At 41.7% G+C, this 18,920-nt stretch overlaps 2 protein-coding genes across 2 annotated transcripts; both read right to left on the minus strand.

Annotated features, from left to right (window-relative positions):
• Nucleotides 1–1,191: 1,191 nt before the first annotated feature.
• LOC134625451 (dual specificity mitogen-activated protein kinase kinase 6-like) lies at nucleotides 1,192–12,571 on the minus strand. The gene is made up of 12 exons (XM_063470673.1): nucleotides 12,257–12,571; nucleotides 8,696–8,765; nucleotides 8,514–8,562; nucleotides 8,303–8,416; nucleotides 7,174–7,293; nucleotides 6,955–7,071; nucleotides 4,734–4,785; nucleotides 4,511–4,638; nucleotides 4,172–4,249; nucleotides 2,146–2,285; nucleotides 1,857–1,902; nucleotides 1,192–1,573 (listed from the first exon to the last, which is right to left on the minus strand). Exons 1-12 carry the CDS (start codon nucleotides 12,273–12,275, stop codon nucleotides 1,496–1,498), a joined length of 1,011 nt encoding a protein of 336 aa, XP_063326743.1. The 5' UTR covers nucleotides 12,276–12,571; the 3' UTR covers nucleotides 1,192–1,495.
• Nucleotides 12,572–12,741: 170 nt separating this feature from the next.
• On the minus strand, nucleotides 12,742–16,976 carry btbd17b (BTB (POZ) domain containing 17b). The gene is made up of 3 exons (XM_063471928.1): nucleotides 16,719–16,976; nucleotides 15,131–15,416; nucleotides 12,742–14,830 (listed from the first exon to the last, which is right to left on the minus strand). The coding sequence occupies exons 1-3, from the start codon at nucleotides 16,804–16,806 to the stop codon at nucleotides 13,756–13,758; spliced, it is 1,449 nt and encodes a 482-aa protein (XP_063327998.1). The 5' UTR covers nucleotides 16,807–16,976; the 3' UTR covers nucleotides 12,742–13,755.
• Between the last annotated feature and the right edge of the window lie 1,944 nt (nucleotides 16,977–18,920).

Genomic DNA, 18,920 nt, shown 5'->3' on the forward strand with positions numbered 1-18,920 from the left:
CTGCCACATAACAAGGGCCTCTTGCTGTGTGCACATGGAGCTCTGCATAGGATGGTCTGAGAGAAACAATGATGGCTGCCCGCCATGGACTAAAGAAAAAAGTTAAATAAAATTAGGATCTTGGTCCAGTACTCATGAAGATGACCGGGGGTGGGGGGGGGAGACAAGGGGGGAACAAGGGGGGGGGGGGGGGGTGTCATCTTTGAGTACTGATAGGAGAGCGCAGAAACCTGAGTGGTGGAGCACATCAGTCCTGGCCCAGTCAGCTTGCCCTGTGAGTTTTGTGTGCATGCGTGTCACACTGCATTAAAACGAACTAATCCAACCACTCTACCATTCATCTACACCGGGACAGGTTGGGACAGTGTCATCTTACATTTAAAAAGAAAAAAAAAACAAAAACAAAACAAAGATATTTACATCTTCAAAACATAAATTATTTCCCTAACATACTGCCTGTGTAAGGCATAAAAAGATCTCTAAAACAAAAACAACCAGAATCAATAAGATAAGAAGGAACTGAGAGGAGGAGGGGGTGGGGTTAAAAGGGTGGTTGGGGAAAAAAAAAAAAAAAAAAAAGAACAAAACAAAACACAGGAAAGAACAAATGCAAAAAAGAACACAAATTATTTAATGCAGTAAGTCATGAGAACGATTTGCAAAATGGCACATAGAAGACGAAGCTGTGAGCTTGATTAGGCAAACCCCTGAACACCACCAGGCAGTAACAATGGCAGCACAGGAGCCAACTCTGTAATACCCAAAAAAAAAACATAATGCGGGGAGGGCTCACTGCATGGATCAGATCTGTGCGACTCCACTTATCCAGAATATGACCTTTGACATTTCTTGCGTTTTGTCTCAGCTCCGGAGCCTGCCACACAGCTTGGCCCGCGACAACTGGAGCCCCTGCACTGATCAATCACACGTGGGCAGCAACCAGGTCAGACCTGATCCGAGCTGACCAGTAAGGCCCTAGTGTGGTAAAATTCACACTTTTCAATGAGCTACAGTATTGAAACGGATACAAACGGATATGCAAATATAGCTTTCAGTACAAGAACAACATACACATTAACTGATGGTTTTGCAGATATAATTGAAAGTATGCATAAAATATGTGTCACAAACAAATAAAGGCTGGCTCTGTCTGCTTTAGAGAGAGTTAAAATAAGGACTTTTTTTGGGGGGGGGGGGGGGGGGGGGGACTGAACAAGATAAGAACAACAAATTGGGGTGAGTTCATATTTTGTCGTACTGCATAACTGCTGGAGAGTGAATTAAAACCTCTCCAGTTGACCGCACAAGTTCATATCACCACTGCTGTCCAACTCCAGTGCTGATGGGCTGCTGTCAGTCTTTGGGTCACCCCCTTTGTTGTGTGTGGGTGCATGAGTCTGTCATTCCAGTGAGTTTTCACAAAAAGGTAGGCCATAGGTTCGTTTGCTGAGAGGTCCCGCCTATCCCCGATGAGGCGGAGCCTGGAGTTACCCCATCAGTCATCCAGGATGACCTTGACGAAACTGGCCACGTCTGTCTCTTTGGAGTCATGCAGGGTGAAAAATGGATGTTTCTGCATAAAAAAAATTATATATATACATATAAATAGAAAATAAATAATGTTTCAGAATGGCAGGAAAACATTCTACTTGCAGCTCTCTTGTTATTTACATGTTAAATGCACATAATTTAACAGGTTTGTTGGGTTAAAAGAACAAGGCTGCCCTCTTGTGGACAAAAAAAAGAACGAGACACTGATCTTCATGGCAGGAATGCTAATGGCGGCAAAACTGCTTGTTACATAACAGGTGTTTGGAATTTTTGAGAAAGTGATCAAATATTTACAAACAACTAACCATCAATTCTGTGTAAGCCGGTCGTTCATTGGGCTTCTTTCTTAAGCTGTAAAACAAAAGAAATGCAAAAGTGAGAAAAAAAATTAATTTTATACAAAAACTATACAAAAGAAGTACTAAAATATGTGAGCATGGTCTCATGTCCTGTTACACACAGAAACTCTCTCCCCCACCTCTTTCAGTAAACAAACGGCAAACACTGACCCCTGCTGGATCTCAGTGTTTACTTCCTGTTTTTTGGTTTTTTTTAAAGCACAAGTTAATGATTGCGATCTAAGGTGAAACTCACCACTGTGAGATGAAATCTACAAACTCTGGGGAGAAACGGTCAGCAGGCAACTGTGGAGAAGGTTCATCCACCACCTGTTTGAGCTGTTGGAAGGGAGTTCCCCATGAGTCGTAGGGAAATTTCAAAATGGCCAGTTCAATCTAGGAAGAAAAGAAAGGAGAATTCAACAAATACTGTACTCATTACAGCTCAACTTCATGATTACATGTTACATGTACTGGTTCACTTTCATGTTTGCAGAAACTCGGCACATTTTGCAAAATTTCTTTCTACAGAATTTGAATTTTGCACAATTGGAAACTTTTATTACGCTCACTGGCCACTTCATTATGTACACCTGTTCAATTGCTCACCAATACAAATATCTAATCAGCCAATCACATGGCATCGGTGCATTCAGGCACGTAAACACTTCAAACCAAGCATCAGAACTGGATGGACATGGCCATTGGTGCCAGACAGGCTGGTTTGAGTATTTAAGAAAACACTCCCGATCTATGGAACAAAAACAAACAAAAAAAAAAAAATCCAGCGAGTCGGAATTCTCTGGATTAAAATGACTTGGGTGATGATAACAGATAGCAGAAGCAGAATGCTTTGAGCTGACAGGAATCCAAGTGAAACTCAAATAACCACTCATTATAACCAAGATATGGAGAAGAGCATCTCAACACTTTAAAGTTTGAAGGAGATGGGCTACAGCAGCATAAGACCATAGTGGAGGCCACTCCTGTCAGCTAAGAACAGGGAACTTAGGGTACAATTCACACAGGCACACCAAAATTGAGCAACAGAAGGATTTCTACTTCATCATTCGATGGTAGGGTCAGAATTTGGCATAAGGATCATAAAAGTGTTGCACTGGATCCCTTTGAATCAACTGAGCAGCATTAAAATGCCACAAACCACCAGAGTATTGCTGCTGACCATTTTTATCCTGTTATGATCTTCTGATGCTTCTTCCAGCAGAATAACTTGACATGTCACAAAGCTCAAACCATCTCAAGTTGGTGGTTGAACAGGACAAATGGCCTCCACAGTCACCAAGTCTTAATCCAACAGAGCATGTTTGGTACGTGGCGGAATGGGAGATTCATTTCAAGGATGCAAAGCTGGCAAATCTGCAATAATTGTGACGCCAACATGTCAAGACGAACAAAATTCTCAGAGGAATGTTTCCAGCACTTTGCTGAAAAATTAAAGCAGTTCTGGAGCCAAAAAGGGTCCAAGCCGGTGCTATCAAAGTGTAACTAATAAAGTGGCCAGTGAGTGTAAATGCATTTCATGTATATACATGGTATATATACATATACATGGTTTCATGCAACATAAAAAAATTGATTTAAAAAAAAATTTAATCAGCATTTGTCTTGAATTAGACCAGTTTTTACTGAGAAGCCTGAAATGTATCCTTCATGTCAGAGCAATCAGACTTAAGAGTGAAAGTAAAAATGAGTTAAAAGTTCTAGCAATCTGTAAGCCATGTTATATATTAATTGAAACCACCATGAACTACTATTATCAGCCGAATGAAATGGAATCCGTGTGGCTCGGTTATCAAAAGTGTAATGGTCACCATGACTCAGCATTAGCTGGTAGCATTGTATCTCACCAAATGGTTAGTTACACAAATCAACCCGAGGCAGAATGCCATTGTTTGCATATTCGTTCTCATGATTTCTGACAAGAAAATCGAGTTTATCATTTTATTACTGTGACATATTAACTGCTCTGATTGACAGGACAATGGACAGATGATTACATAAGACTGAACCAACATTGTGAGTGTGGTGGCTGCCATCTGTGTGACTGGTGTGGATCCAAAATAAACTCGAAGCAGCAGAGCACATAAAAGCGTTCATCATCTAACAGAAAAAGGACGGTTTGCAACCTTTAAACGTGGTTTTATCTGCATGCGAGTAAAAACAGTAAGTCAGTGGATGCTACGAGGCAGCACTACTTTTTGAAAACATTTCTTTGTGTGCAGGTAGAAAAGATTCAAATTTCCATGTACAGCTCTGCTCACCATTGTGATACCGAGGCTCCATATGTCCGACTTGACACTGTAGCCTTTCTGGTTGAGGTCAGGGTTGATCCGCTCAGGCTGAAAAAGAAAACATTAGGAACAGATAAGTGGTACAAATATTTGATCATTACTTTTCTATTTTTTTTAATAAACAAATTTAAAAAAATAATCTCAAAGTCAGACATGAATTAGAATCATTGAACATTCTGAAGTATCCAAAATAGGAAAACTTTCAAGACTATTTAAAATAATGCTCTGGTTTTGTGAGCTGACATTTCAGGGAGGATGTCTGAAAGCTTAGACTGTTGGGCAGCAGAGGCTCTGACAGTCCTCACTCACCGCCATGTAGGGCTTGCAACCTGCATCCATCGTTTTAGCCACCGAATCCACCAGGTGGCCACTAATGCCAAAGTCGCACATCTTCACTTGGCCCAAGGTGTTGATCAAAACATTGGAGGGCTTTACATCTGGTGAGAAACATTGTTAAGAGTGTAAGAGAGCACATACAAGATTAAAAATGATGAGAAAAATCTGTACATTTGTGATTTGATCTTTTGATTACCTCTGTGTATCACTGACAGGTTACGGTGCAGATGTTCTAATGCCTTTACAATCTGTAGAATAAATAACAGAAAAATATTCAAGAAATACTCAAATGCAAGCTTTCGATTAGATCACAGTGACTACACTGAATATTTTCTACGCACAATAATAAAATGTATTTTATTTCACTTTGCACGTGTCAAGTTTGCAGAGTTATTCAGAAACAAAATTTCAGAAAAAGAAGATATATATATATATTAGGGGTGCAACGATACACAAAATTCACGGTTCGGTTCGACACTTTGGTGTCACGGTTCGATATTTTTTCAATACAAAAAAATGTTCATGCCTTTTTAATTTGTCATTTATTAAAATTATAAATATATATTTTAACTCAAAAGTACAGTTTTTAAATTTAATGTTGCTGAAACAACAAAATAATAAAAAAAATAAATCTGATGGAGAAATCCCTCATCTTTGGAAAAGAGAGTTTATTACAGAGAAATGGCTCTTTCCAAAATAAAAGCTATACTATACGCTTTTTCTGGGGTATATTCTCAGCAGCATATTAAACATATCAGGTCCTCATAAGGAGAATCATGTGCTAACGGCTGTCTAAATGACTCGGGTAAAGTTTGTAGCATGCGTGCTTGTTGTTTTTGTCTGCTTCCACTTGTCTTTGCACTAGAATGATGTCGGCGTAAATGTGCAGTCATATTCGTTGTGCTCCCACTAGTGCTGTCAGCGTTAAACTCGTTAAAATGATGTTAACGCCATAACGCGGCAAATCTCCGTTAACAAGTTACCGCAGATCGCCCCGTGCGTGGGGCTGGACGGCGTCAACACGTTAACGAGCTAACTGCGCTAACGCACTAGTTCCCACAAATTGAGCATTGCGTGGCACATTTGACATACTGTTTTACTTTTGTCCATGACGCACTTACCATCAGGGTAAGATAGTACTAAACGCCAGATCTGAATGAGGGTGGGGGAGGTTCAATTTCGGCTAGCGTTGAGGCAGTTGCCATGTTGCAACGAGCTTAGCTTCTGTCTTGTTAGCTTGCGCTGCGCTCAGTGGATCTGCGCTCGACAGTGCAGCCTAGGCGGATAAGTCGAACGCAGATCCACTGAGCTTAACACAGACAGCATCGTCAGAAGAAAAGTTGATAAAATAAATTAAAAATTTTGTATTGTTCGATACATATGCGTACCGAACCGAAAGCACTGTATCGAACGGTTCAATATTGATACGAGTATCGTTGCACCCCTGATATATATATATATATATAATATTTTGGTGTTATGCTAGGACAAAAGGATATGGTGCTTTGCAAATGATTCATACCTAACATTTATTTGAACATAAAACATATCTGATATGGAAAATTTAAAAACAGGAGGTTGCGTTATGCTCATTTACAATTTGATGCAAACAAGTTTGAAAAGAAGTTGTGCATTCTCCTGCTGTGCTGCATAACTTTTAATGGTAGCGTTTGGTCTGTGTGTGTGTGTGTGTTGTGGAAACAAAGAGACCAAATTGTGTAGTTCTAAAAACAATAATGTCACAATAATGTAACAGTTCAGTGCCACATTTGTTGTGTTTACGTTTTCATAATTCAGCAAAGTTTCTCATGAGTCTTTTTAAAAGCTTCCTGAAGTCTTGCATAGCCCATGCAGTGATTTCCACCACATAATCATATCTATTTTCAATGCAACACTGTCCTTTGCATAAACTTTATTACTCTTAAACTTCTCAGTTTTTTTTAAAGGCTTCACAGCAATCAAACGAGCCTTATGCTCTGCAAAAAACACAAATTCAAATTTGCTGTTTAAACCATTTTCTTACTGTTGTATTTTTGGGGGTTTGCACACATCAAAGTTACGATATTTTTCCAAATCATACACGTGCAGAAATGTAAAATGTTTGCAGAACTGGAGGGACTTGTGAGAATTTTCTGACAAACGCTTATCAGAGCATCCATACTGAGCATCTCAAACTGTAGCTCCGCCTGACTGGCGACCCCAATGTGACGGCAAGATTCTAGAAAGTCTCTACGCCCAGCTGCTGTTCACCAGCAAAACCACAAACTGTCATTCTAATTATCTTCCTCTTAAGAAGAAAGTAAGCGTTTCTTCTAAAGAAAAGGAAAGTGAGCTACTCCTTTAAAATATTTGCATGCACATGTGCATCCACCTAATCTTAGTGATACTGGCTTTAAAATGTTGAGGACGTGACTTACCGCTACTGTGATCTTGCCCAAGATGTCCTCGGGAATAGTTCTGCCCTTCTCAATAACTTTCTTGTAGAACTTATCCAAAGATGTGTCCATCAGTTCCATGCAGATCCAAACATCACCCTAAAAAAACCCAAAAAGATGATTGACCATTAATAAGGTGAGAAACACACAGTGCACAGCCACTGCAGTCATACACGAATGACATTTAAACACTGGCTTCACCTCTCTGAACAGGGCGCCATAGAAAGTCACAGTGTAGAAGCAGTCCACGGTCCTCATGGAAATGTCCAGGTCCATCAGCAGCCTCTTCTGCTCCAGAGTGTTGACTGTGGCACGGATCCTCTGGTGACACAAATATCATAGATTTGCAGTTTCAGCACCATTCAATTTAGCTTTATTTACAGAGTGCCAAGGCTCCACAACAGTCACCTAAAGGTGCTTTACATTAAGGTAAAGACCCAACAGTGTCTGACAGAAAATCCGAACAATCCAACAAGACTCGCTACAAGCAAGCACTCTGAAATGGTGGGAAGGAAAATGTCCCTTTTAACAGGACGAAACTTTCAGAAGAACCAGGCACAGGGAGGGGTAGCCATCGACTGTGACTGGTTGGAGGATGAGGGAAAAAGAGATGAGACAAAACACAAACTCAGGGAGACAGAAGGCAAAACTGTAATGGCATGCTGCAGTGGTGCATAAACACAGGTAAGTGGAGAAGTGCTCAGTACATCACATGAGGTCCTGCAGCAGGCTGACTCTATACCAGCATACATAAGAGGTGTTTAAGGGTCACTTGATCAAGACCTAATTATAAGCTTTATCAAAAAGGAAAGTTTTAACTCCAACCTTAAAAATAGAGAGCGTGTCCATCTCCCGAATCCAAACTGGGAGCTGGATCCATAGGAGAGGGGCCAGATAGCTGAAAGCTCTGCCTCCCATTCTACTTTTAGAAAAGTAAGCCTGCAGTCTCAAAGCAAAGTGCTCTGTTGGGGTAATATGATACTATGAGGTCTTTAAGATATGACACGGCCTGATTATTCAAGACCTAAGGAGAAGGATTTTAAATTCAATTCTTGATTTAACAAGGAGCCAATGAAGGGAAGCCAATATGGGAGAAATCTGTAATAAATGCACGAACTAGGGCAGGTATAGCTTAAATCAAATTGTCCATGGCGCTCCTTATATCTACATTGCCCCTCAAACATTGAGTCACTGAGTTGGAAGGCTCCAAGTGTTTACAAGCTGAGGTCATATACCGGATACATCTATCACTTATATTACTATTTTAAAAGCACAGTGCATTTACAGAGATGATAAATCAGGTACCCAGAGTAGTAGCTTTGCAGCCTACCTTGACAGCCATGATAACACCACTGGGCACATGTTTCATCTTGTCCACCACACCATACGCTCCCCTCCCCAGCTCTTCAATCTGCTCCAAGTCATCTGCCTTCACCACAAAGTTCTAGACCAAGAAGTGAAAAGTTGTGATATTGCATGTATTTAGCTCAGGAAAAATCAATAGAATTGCATGTTTCTGAGGAACACAGAGCCAGCTTTACCTGATCTCCAATTGTGACACAAGCTTTAGAGTCAAGATCTCGAGGGGGCCTGCAGGAAAACAGGAAATAAATAAGCAACAGCAATTCTATGCTCAGTTGTAATGTAACTGAGATTTATCAATCTATTTGAGCCAACTTTGAGAAGTATGGCTCACTATCTCAATATTAAAAAATAGCCTTACGCTGTTACTTCTGGTGCTGGCGTTGCAAAAACTTCTTTGGCCAGCTTCAGCCCAGGGCTTTTCTTCTTCCCTTAAAGCAAAACCATAAAAAAAATGAATAAAACATTGCCATCTCAGTATGTGGTGATCAATAAAGCTGTATGCAGTAGAAACCACAAGTTGTATAATTAGCAGTCCTTTCAGTGGAGCAATTATTCATCCCTTCTTGCAAAACTTAAAAGGCTATTTGGCACCGAGTGTAAAGCTGCCATCCTCTGCACAACAAAAGATGAAAATTGAGGTTCAGAATACTTAGTTTCAACTACTGCCTTTTTATTAATAATCCACATTTGCTTATTGATATGGTTTTTTTATTCCTTTTCTGTTCTGGTAGTAAAGAGCACTTTAAAAGTCAATCACTTTGCTGTAGCCTTCCGCTTACGCAAACTATAGCAAATGACCTGTTATCTAACTGGAGATTAGGTGTGCCCAAAGCTAAGGCCCTTCCATAGAGAGAAGGTGGACTAAATGACTAATCAGCACTGGTATGATGACTCAAATGAAGCGGGGGTGTGAGGGGGTGCAGTGGAATCAAGCCTTCCTTCCTGGCATGTTTTGCGTGTTTAACCAATACAATCCTTCCTTTTTTTTTTTCTTTACAAAAACAAATTCGAGTTCTTTGTACATTTTTTTGTTGTGTGGAGAGCAAACTATGGTCCAAACTCTGCAGCTGTGGGAGGTTCTCTGCTAATTCCCTGACAGCCACCCATTCATAAACACAGTTTACCAGCAGCCTCTGAGACTTCCCACAAGAGGCTGCGAGTCTCTGCCAGAATGACACAGCTACCGAGCTTACGAGGAACAACAAGGGGGGGAAAAAAAATAGCTTTCGACTCCTCTTGACACTTGTGTCGAGCATGCTTGCTCTTGTTCCAGGCTTGAGAGGAGAAACAGAAGACCTTGTTGACTTTTATCTGCATGCGCTGGGACTGCGAGGCCACAGTTTCGCCCACTAGGATGTGATGTAATTGTTCTAACCATAGTTCAGAGAAACTAGATCAATGTGCAAGTAAGTCACCTTCAGTTTTAGAAAGGAAAACTAGCAACAATTGGCAAAAACTTTGATTTTTTAGCTGTCGTTGTTACTTGCTTTCACTGAGTGAGTCACACCACTCCAGTGTGGAGGAAGTATGTTTGGGTAAACCCCTCCTTTGGTAGCTCAAGCTGGAAGGGAAGTGAACTTTCTACAACGATTTTAGATTTCTATAGCCAACCAATGAAACCTAGACACATCCATTTTGTGCTGCAACTCTAAAATAAGCCTGCAGTGTCTGGACAGACTACAGTAGCCTCATGTGGTAGGGAGAGATTGAGTGTGATTTACTCACACATGCTCGGTCAAAAATAGATTTTGCATTTCCTCTGCGTGGAATAAAGCGCGAGCACTCAGTCTTCTGATGACATGACAAATAAGACAAGCCTGTCCCCATGCAAAGAAAATTAGGGCAACATTACTGACACATCTCAAATACCAAAGCTGATTTTAAGCTTTTGAATGCATTTAACAAAGACTTCCTGCAGCATGCAAAAAACTACCTAAGCAATAAGATATATGTGCATGTTGTCGTTTGAGTTATGTGGGAGTTATGTGCAGTGACGTTTCAGTGGCTTTGAAATATGATCTCCTGTCAGGTAGTCGTCCTGTTTGGGGACACAGCATGTGGTGTGTGGAGTGACCCTGTAGCAACCATAGGGCAATGGGATATGAGTCACAGCCAGTCAGACGGGACACATCCGCTTAAACACTCAAAAACTGTCAGGACCCTTTGGGAAATATGAGGTCATTTCAGCTGGCTCGCTTGTTGTCCCTCTTGCAAACTGAGCCTCAGAGGACACAATAGTGCCATGACAATAAACACAGTCAAAGTATATCAAGCTGCACATGGAATTAAAAATAAATTATGGAAACAGACATTTTCTCAGAAATGCTCTGAGTAGAGAGTGTTTCTAGGGAGGAAAAAATCCTAGTGCTTACCCAGAAACTCATGCCTTTTTCAGAAGTAACCCATAAAAGGAACCATGCCAGTGTCTGCACTAAAGACTTGCTTTATAAGCAAATATTAGACGTATTCTGCATTATTTTTTTTTCATACACAGGAAGATGTTCATTCAGGTCAACCACTACAAACAGCATATTGGATTCTTAGAAATCCAGTGATGTTCACTGGAAAATACCCAGAGAACAGCAATGCTATACATAATGTGAACAAGAATTTCTGGATTGTGCATGGGCTTAAAGTGCCAATAGCTGTGCAGCGAGTCACCATCAGGAAGTTCCAGCCTTAGAGTGGGTCCATATAAAGACAATGATGACTCATGCCCAGATAATCTTCCACACAACCCTATCAGTGTGTTAGAGAGAACCCAATCTCCAAACATGCCTCCACAATGCCATGCAGTGCTCTTAGACCCACACCACCACTGACCGGGGAAATTACAACTCCTTGTAGTGGCCAAAAGAAAGGGAAAAAAATCCTTCCACAACCCGCTTTGCACGCAGCAATAAGAGCACAGAACCTGTGTAGCAGCTATCTGCTTGCAGCAAATGAACTGTCAACAGACTGCTTGCTGCAAGTCAAAACATGCTATGGTAGGCCAAAGGCTGAGACTGTCTGAATAGCACCCAGCCAATCTAACCCAGCCGTCTCAAAAACACCGAACACTCCCAGCCTTGGTAACGCTAACGCGATTGTGTAATAGCACAAGCGGTCAACTTGAGATGTAAATTGACATCATCAGTATGATCATCATCACGCATTGTGTGACGCAGAGGAAGAACCTTGATTTTTTTTTCCAAGGTGTGTTTTTTTTTAACTGTGTGTGATACTGGCCCTGGCTGCTTGGCCTCGCCGCCTGCTTTAAAAAGAAAAGAATTTCCACAGCGAGGGGGAAAAAACGCCACAAACACACGCACAAAAAATACAAAAGGTATTTTCACGGACGCGAGGCTAAAAATACCTTTTGCGCTAACAGACTGACCAAAACAAAAGGAGACGAAAAATAGATGATTCATTAGTCAGGAGAGAGGAGGGGGTACTAAAAATATAAACACCTGTAATCCCAGTGTGCTCTACTTTACAGAAACACGGGAGGTAAGCGTTGTGATTTCCAGCTGAGGGGCAAGTTTGGCGAAAGTCCTTTTTTGTCGTAAAATAAAATGCTGTTAGCTAACCACAACACGGGAAGTTAAACGAAGCGACGCGGTGGTATTCTTTTAGCCATAATACTAATCACATAAAGTATAGAGTGGAAGCGCCTTCAGCATGTTAGTGATGAATACGCTACCAGAGATACCAGGATGTCAGGAGTGGGTATAACGATAGGAAGCTGAAGAAGAGACATGCTGGCTAGCTTCTTTTCCCTCTTCTCATACATGCAGCTCTCCACCTGGTAAGGTTACATTTCCTATACAAAGCTAGCTAAAATACTTCCCCACAAACTGCCCGTCGGCGTTTCAAATAAATGCACGGCTATTTATTTACTTAATTATTTTTTTAAAGAGAGCAAAACAAAGACACTTACCTCCTTTGGACAGAGACATTTCCCCTTCGCTTTGATGAGGGGGAAGGGAAGCACAAAGACTTTTGCCTTTTTTTTACTCCCTCCCTCCCTGCATTTACTCTTACACTCGCTCGTATATCGCTGGCTTGTGTTGCAAGAGCTAGCAGCGATTAAAAACGAGTCGCCTCGTCTTCGTGCAAGCTTTGCGCTTCAATCGCCAGCTTTTAAGCTCCAAAATCGGTTAGCAGACGAATGCACAACTTTAAATAAAGTCGCAGAGTTCGCGTTAGTTTGCTAACAAAACCTGCAGGGTGGCCAAAGTCTGACAGCTGAAGGTTCCGATGACGTACGTCCGGCCGCGCGCAAAGCATCACGAGGACTGTAGTTTCCAGGCAATTTCCCGGTAATCTAAGATCCCCCCCTCCCCCCCCAAAAAAAACAAAAAAACAAAAAAACAAAAAAACAAAAAAAACACAAGAAAAGATTACCTTAATTTTAGTTTATCAAAGTTTATTTTGGAAATCCTTACTAGTCACCACATACATTTTTTTCTAATTGTGTTTTCTCATACAGATTTTTTTATTTGTTCCAGGAGAATCACACAGGGACTTTCTTTAAAAGCTAGGCAACATTCAAGTGTAACAATAAAAAGAAGAAGAAAAAAAATACTCAAATGGCTGCAATTATCCTAAAGTTTCTACAGTCTTGCAAGTCAACTAGATTATTCTAAGGAACACTCATAATGGGATTTCACTTCAGTTTCCACTGTTTGGCATGCAAGATCCAAACAGGGGCATATCACAGGAATTAGGTGCCATGTAGTAAATGTTTCTATACAGAGTACTGGATGAGAAAATGCATAAAAGTAAGATCAATAACATTATATTTTAAAGGAAAACGTCTACTGGCCTATTCAAAAAACATTGAGATCGTATTCTCTTTCTTTTAGCTGTTCCCGTTAGGGCTCACTACAGCAGATCATCCACCTCCATCTCATCTTCTCCCTAGCATCCTCCTCTACCACACCAACCCTCTGCATGTCCTTCACTACATCTAGAAATCTTCTCTGTGGTTTTCTCTTTTCCTTCTCTCTGGTAGCTCCATATTAAACACCCTGATAAAGCCACTATCACTCCTCTGTTCTAACCATGTCAGCCTTGCTTCTCTTACTAGATCACATAGATTGAATACATTTAAGGGGAAAACTGCCACACAAAAACAGATAAATACAGTACAGTAACACTGTTTCTCAATATGGATGAAAACATGAAAAACCCATCATCATTACTGTAATAATCACTGCTGAGCAGTTTATGAGCTGTTATTTTGAGTCCTTTATTTTATGAGACAAATCCTTTTCTTACTAGTTGGAAGACAGGAAAATGCACAAACTAATCAACACTGGAATTGTCGCAGATCTGACACATACACATGTACTGTGATATGAGTGTACTTTGGAATATGTGCATGTGACTGTGTGGGTGGATCACCGATGATGAGGCCTCAGTGAATTCCTGTTTTTACTTCCTGGCAACAAGAAGGGTATGGTAGAGAGGTTTTATTACAATGTGCAGATAGAGGGAGCTGTCAATCAGGTATTCGGATGCACGCCGCTGCAGATCAGCATCCAGCAGAAAATCCCCAGCTTCCTCTGTGCTTTGGTGGAAGTTGTAGACATGCTTGACCACCACTTTTCCCTGCTGCTTTGTCATCACAATCACCGTCTTCTGGAAACTCACGCCGGCAAAGTCAGGGCTTGAAGTGGCTGGTGTTACAATGATGCGAGGTCGACCTCCCTCCGTGCGGGTGGGCTGCATAGCGCCCAGTTCAGTATAAGTTGACCTGGCACTGAGCGGGAGCCACCGAGGCGAGAACAGGGCGTTCCATGTCACTCTCTTACTGGAGTCATGGCCACTGGGTCCAAGCTGGGTCTGGAAGCTGAAGCTCCGGTCGTCACGGGTAGGGTTGTTTATGATCCAAGGTGATCCCCAGGCAGAGGACAGGTAGTTACGGGGAGTGAAAATACTGCAGTTGACATCAAAGTACTTGGCAAGCTGGATAGGCGAGGCAGAGTGAAATTGGAAAGCTAGATAGAGGAGATCACGGATTGACTCATAATACTTCACCATGAGGGGGGAATGTTTCTGAAGACGGAAGAGATGCTGAGGGGGGATCATGCCATATCGAACGGCCCTCAGGGCACTCTCCACTGTCATACGAACAGGCTGGTTCTGGTTAATCCATCCCTCCAGTGCCTCGTAGAGCTCCAGCTCACTCTGCAGAATGAGGTCAGAACGCTGGAGCAAGGAGAGAAGAAGGTCTTCACTGATGGAGCCCCATTCTCTGCTCTGCAGCACAGAAGACAGGTTCCAGGACAGGTACTGCAGACAGCTGTCCCGCAGGGTTATGTCCCCAATTTGTAGAGCATAGTTGTACCAACCAACCACGTGGCCTGTGGGTGAATCACTGGAGAGATGTTGAGTCATATATTGGGTCAAACCCTGCTGCAAGCCCCACACATGGTACTTGCTGGCCAACTTATGTAGAGAAATAGCCTGATCTAGCCGCAGAGAAATATCACCACAGTACAGATACCTGCAAAGAGATTTTTTGAAAGCATTGTTAAAAGAAAGGAACATTTCTGTGGGGCATACTATATTTTGAATCTTTTTTTCTGTACGCATCTGAGTCACTGAAAAAAGCCCACACTCTCTGATTTTAGACTGCAAGCCTCAAAGAGCAAGTGTAATTTTAGAATAGAGATGGAGATGGAGCATTTTACTTATCTGAAAAGAAAGGAAAAATAGGAAACTTGTCTATCTTTTTAGTCATCTCCGATGTGACCCAGTAACAAATCCGTCTCAATAAATCGTGGCATCTGACAGTCCCACTCACCTGACAAACTTCTCAAAGACGGCTGCACAGTCAGGCGTCTCCCTCAGAACCACAGAGCTGGTGTTGCGGCTGAGCAGCAGCTCCTCAAACACATCACTCTGCAGGGTAAGAACCAGGCTGTGGGCCTGGATCACCTTCACTTCGTCCGTGTTGATGGTCTCCACACGGAGAGTGACATCACTGCCGTTTCCCAGGGACAGCAGGGTCTCCATACGATGCACTAAATTCATAGTATGATTTAGCACCGTGGCTCCACTATCCAATGCCACATCATGCTTCAGGGCAGCTGTGGGGAAAAAATAGTGCAAGATGGTTTCCACTTGTCAGAAACTCAACAATCACTTGAGCTTTTTTTTTTTTTTTTTTAAAGAAAATGTATTATTCATCTCTGATTACAGATTGATTCTTTCTCTATCTTTTTTCTTACAAGTTAAATCATATTTGACACATCTAGAACTGGAATAGCACACCTCTTTCGACTAAACCACAACTGGCAAAATGCGCTGGGGGAAAAAGCAGACTTGCACATCCTTCTCTTCCTCTCTCCTCAATTAATAGGGAGTGAGAGCAACAAGCCAGGTGGCTGACTCAGACAACATCAGATACCAGGTGCACCAAAAAGAATCCTGAGTCTGCAGCCCCATTGCAGATGGCTTCTTCTATGGGTCCTCTTGAGCATAAATACAAGTGGCACATACTGGAGAATCATACATGAAAGACTCAGCATGAGAAGTCGCTGATTCCATTCTGCTCTGCCACAGCCATCAGCAGCCTTCTTGGCCTGTTAACTGGGGGTTTAATGAGACACAAGGGGGAGCACACTTGGCTTCCCGGGATGCATCACAGTCTTTATTTCTCCACTGCAATCAAGAGCTCCCACTTCAAAGTAACATTTTTCCAATTAGCCAGCCAGCACTGTGATCCAGCTGAGTATATGGGAGTGTGTATTGACAAATGATTCTGGCATGGTGTGATCAATTGAAAAATATAAATCCCAAGACCCACAATGACTGTTACATCTTTTTCCAGACTTTCTTTAGAAAAAGAATAACAAATGTGAATTTCAGTTAAAAGTAGACAACTTAAAAAGTGGTGCCTCTTCTACTAAAGCTTGAAAAAAGCTATCAACATGAATTGGTTTATACACATTAACAAATAAGGATTAAATGAGTCTGTGTACACACATCAAACAGCAGCATAATGTGGCCTTCAATAACTTTTGTCACAATCAGCCCTTCTTTTAAGGAGTAGGGGAGCTTTCCCTCTCAGCACTTGCACTCTGCTGTACTACTGTGCTGGCACAAAGCCTAGTGGCAAATGGACTTATCCGTCTTTCACTGCACCCGGCACACAAACAGATGAGGACAGGATGAGTGGAACAGATAAATACCCCTCCATTGCCCTGAGGCTGGGCACGAGCCACACATTCATGCTGTGCCCTACTACCCATGACTGTATGGGGGGAGCTGGACTGAAATAGAACAATACAGCTTCCCTTACAGTGTAGGATGTGGAAAAAAAAGATGTAAAGGAAAGAAGACTCTTTAGTAGCAAAATTCAAACTACTGATTTTAATTTGCTATCTTACCTCCGCTAACTGTGACAGAGTGGATCAAGAGTAGCAGGGTGCCCACACAGACCCAGGCAGGAATCTCTTGTTCACATGAGCGTACCATATCTTCTTAGTTATTCCCGCCTTCTCTTCCTTTGTCCTTTTCTCCACTCTTCCGTTCTTCCTGACCCTTCTTCTTCTCACTGCTTTGCCTTTGTCGTATGTGTGTGCAGAAAGGTGTGTTGCCCTGTGTGATGCCCGGCTCCCTGTCCTGGACTCTTTATGTAGGACGCTGGCCTTTCCCCGGCGCATCTCACAACCCCACGGACTCCATTGATTGGTGGAATCTGGCAGGGGCGTTGCTATAGCGACAGCTTTGATTTTGAATTTCTCCCTTTTGGATGTTACATGGCATTGATCTGCAACACCGGGCCAGCCAAGGACTCAGCTTAATGTTTTTTAGTTTAAAAGTCAGTGGGGGTTAGCCACTATTAAGAATCAATAACAACACAGTTTCACATTTTAATGGCACTTAAACTGCAGCAGATCTCTGGGTTGAAAATTTTGTTTTATGGTACCTAAGTTCAGTATAATCAGAGCCATGTAATTTATCAGTTAATTACTGCAGGTTGCATTGAGACTATCTGTCAAAAGTAATTGGGTTTCTAACGTGTGTGACCAACTGCAGTTAATCAAATTTCGTAATCCATTTATTAGACCATTTTTCAGCTGAGTGCAATTATTTCTCTGATGGCATGTTAATCATACTAATGTGAGGATAATTTCATTGGTGCTGGGTCTGCGCATCAATTTGAGGCAAGCTTTGTCTATCAAACTCAAGTGCCAATCAGGACTTTTTTTGCATGTGCTTTGGAATTTCTGCTCTTCGTCAAAGAGCATGTAATATAAAAGCTTTTATGAGATTTCCCAGTGCATCATTAAGTACTTGTAAAACTTTTCCCTTTTCTTCCTTTTCAGGTGCACTCAATGCATCACAAAGTGTGGTGCACTTATTGAGAGTATCTAGTATAAATACCAGCTAGATATGGAGGTAATGGTTTGCTGCTTGCAGGGAACATACTAACCTCCCATCTATAAAAATCAATATTAAATGCTATAATGATTCAAAAGTGAGCTAACCACGTGACAGTAGAGAATTACAAAAAACACAGAGTAGGTGGGGTACACCTATATTCAGTAGGTTCTGATGTAAGATAGCAACCATGACAACAATACATAATTCCTTCAATCATGTCCCCTGGGTTCAAAGAGATGTTTGCATTCTCATTTAAATTAACCTTTATTTAACACTCAGCTAGAACTGAACTGCTTGTCAGTGATGGGTCTTTCAATACTGAGATCTCTGCTAAACTATTCTTGAAAAATATATAGATTGGGTGTTTTTTTTGATCACTGCAAAATCATTAGTTGCGATATTTCAGTGAAATACAACAATGTGATGAGTGTTTTAAAAAATTATGCCTATCTACCTACTTTGGGAAAGACGAGGAGAGCGGCCATTTCAGATGGAACTGGGTTGTGGTGAAGTGCTGAGGGCTGCCAGGCTGCAATAAAAATGTAGGAGAAGAGATGTCCTGTGAGACCCAAACCTGAGCCACTTCTATGAATAACCTGACATGTTCTCAAAGGAGAGCAGTGCACCTGAGGTGTCCTAATGAGGTCTGCTGCAACAAACTGGACAAGACAATACAGACAGGGTACAGGATTATATATGGTAGCATCTCATCATCTCAGTCTGTTTTAGCTTTAGACAGAAAATATAGACATCACACTCAGGAGTCTGTGGATCCAAATAATGAGACTTGTGTCAACTACTCAGCCTGTTTTGTTGCATGTAAATATTATGACTATTTTTATGTATTAATTGGGTTTCGCTTGGTTTACCAGTTCAGGAACTTGGTATATGCAAGCAGAATTCATCTACAGTAAAGTAGGCCTAAAGCTCTGAAAAGTGCATGTCCTTCATTGAGGTCACATTGCTTTCTCCTTCGATCTAACCTCCTATTAAGAATCTGAGCGGACCAAAATGCAAAAGGATGGATTGACAAACTGCTGGATTTGTGAGAGCACCCCTGGGGACAAGATCCATTGAGAGATCGATGCACCATGGGGGGTTCCATCACGCAGTATAAACAATAAGTTAAGTACAGGCTGGATGCCAGAGCCGGCTTTAGCAAGGTGCCCTGGATGACCTTACCCTTGTTCTAAACAGGGAGG

The sequence above is a fragment of the Pelmatolapia mariae genome, linkage group LG4 (genome assembly GCF_036321145.2).
Source record: "Pelmatolapia mariae isolate MD_Pm_ZW linkage group LG4, Pm_UMD_F_2, whole genome shotgun sequence".
NCBI classification, from domain to species: Eukaryota; Metazoa; Chordata; class Actinopteri; order Cichliformes; family Cichlidae; genus Pelmatolapia; species Pelmatolapia mariae.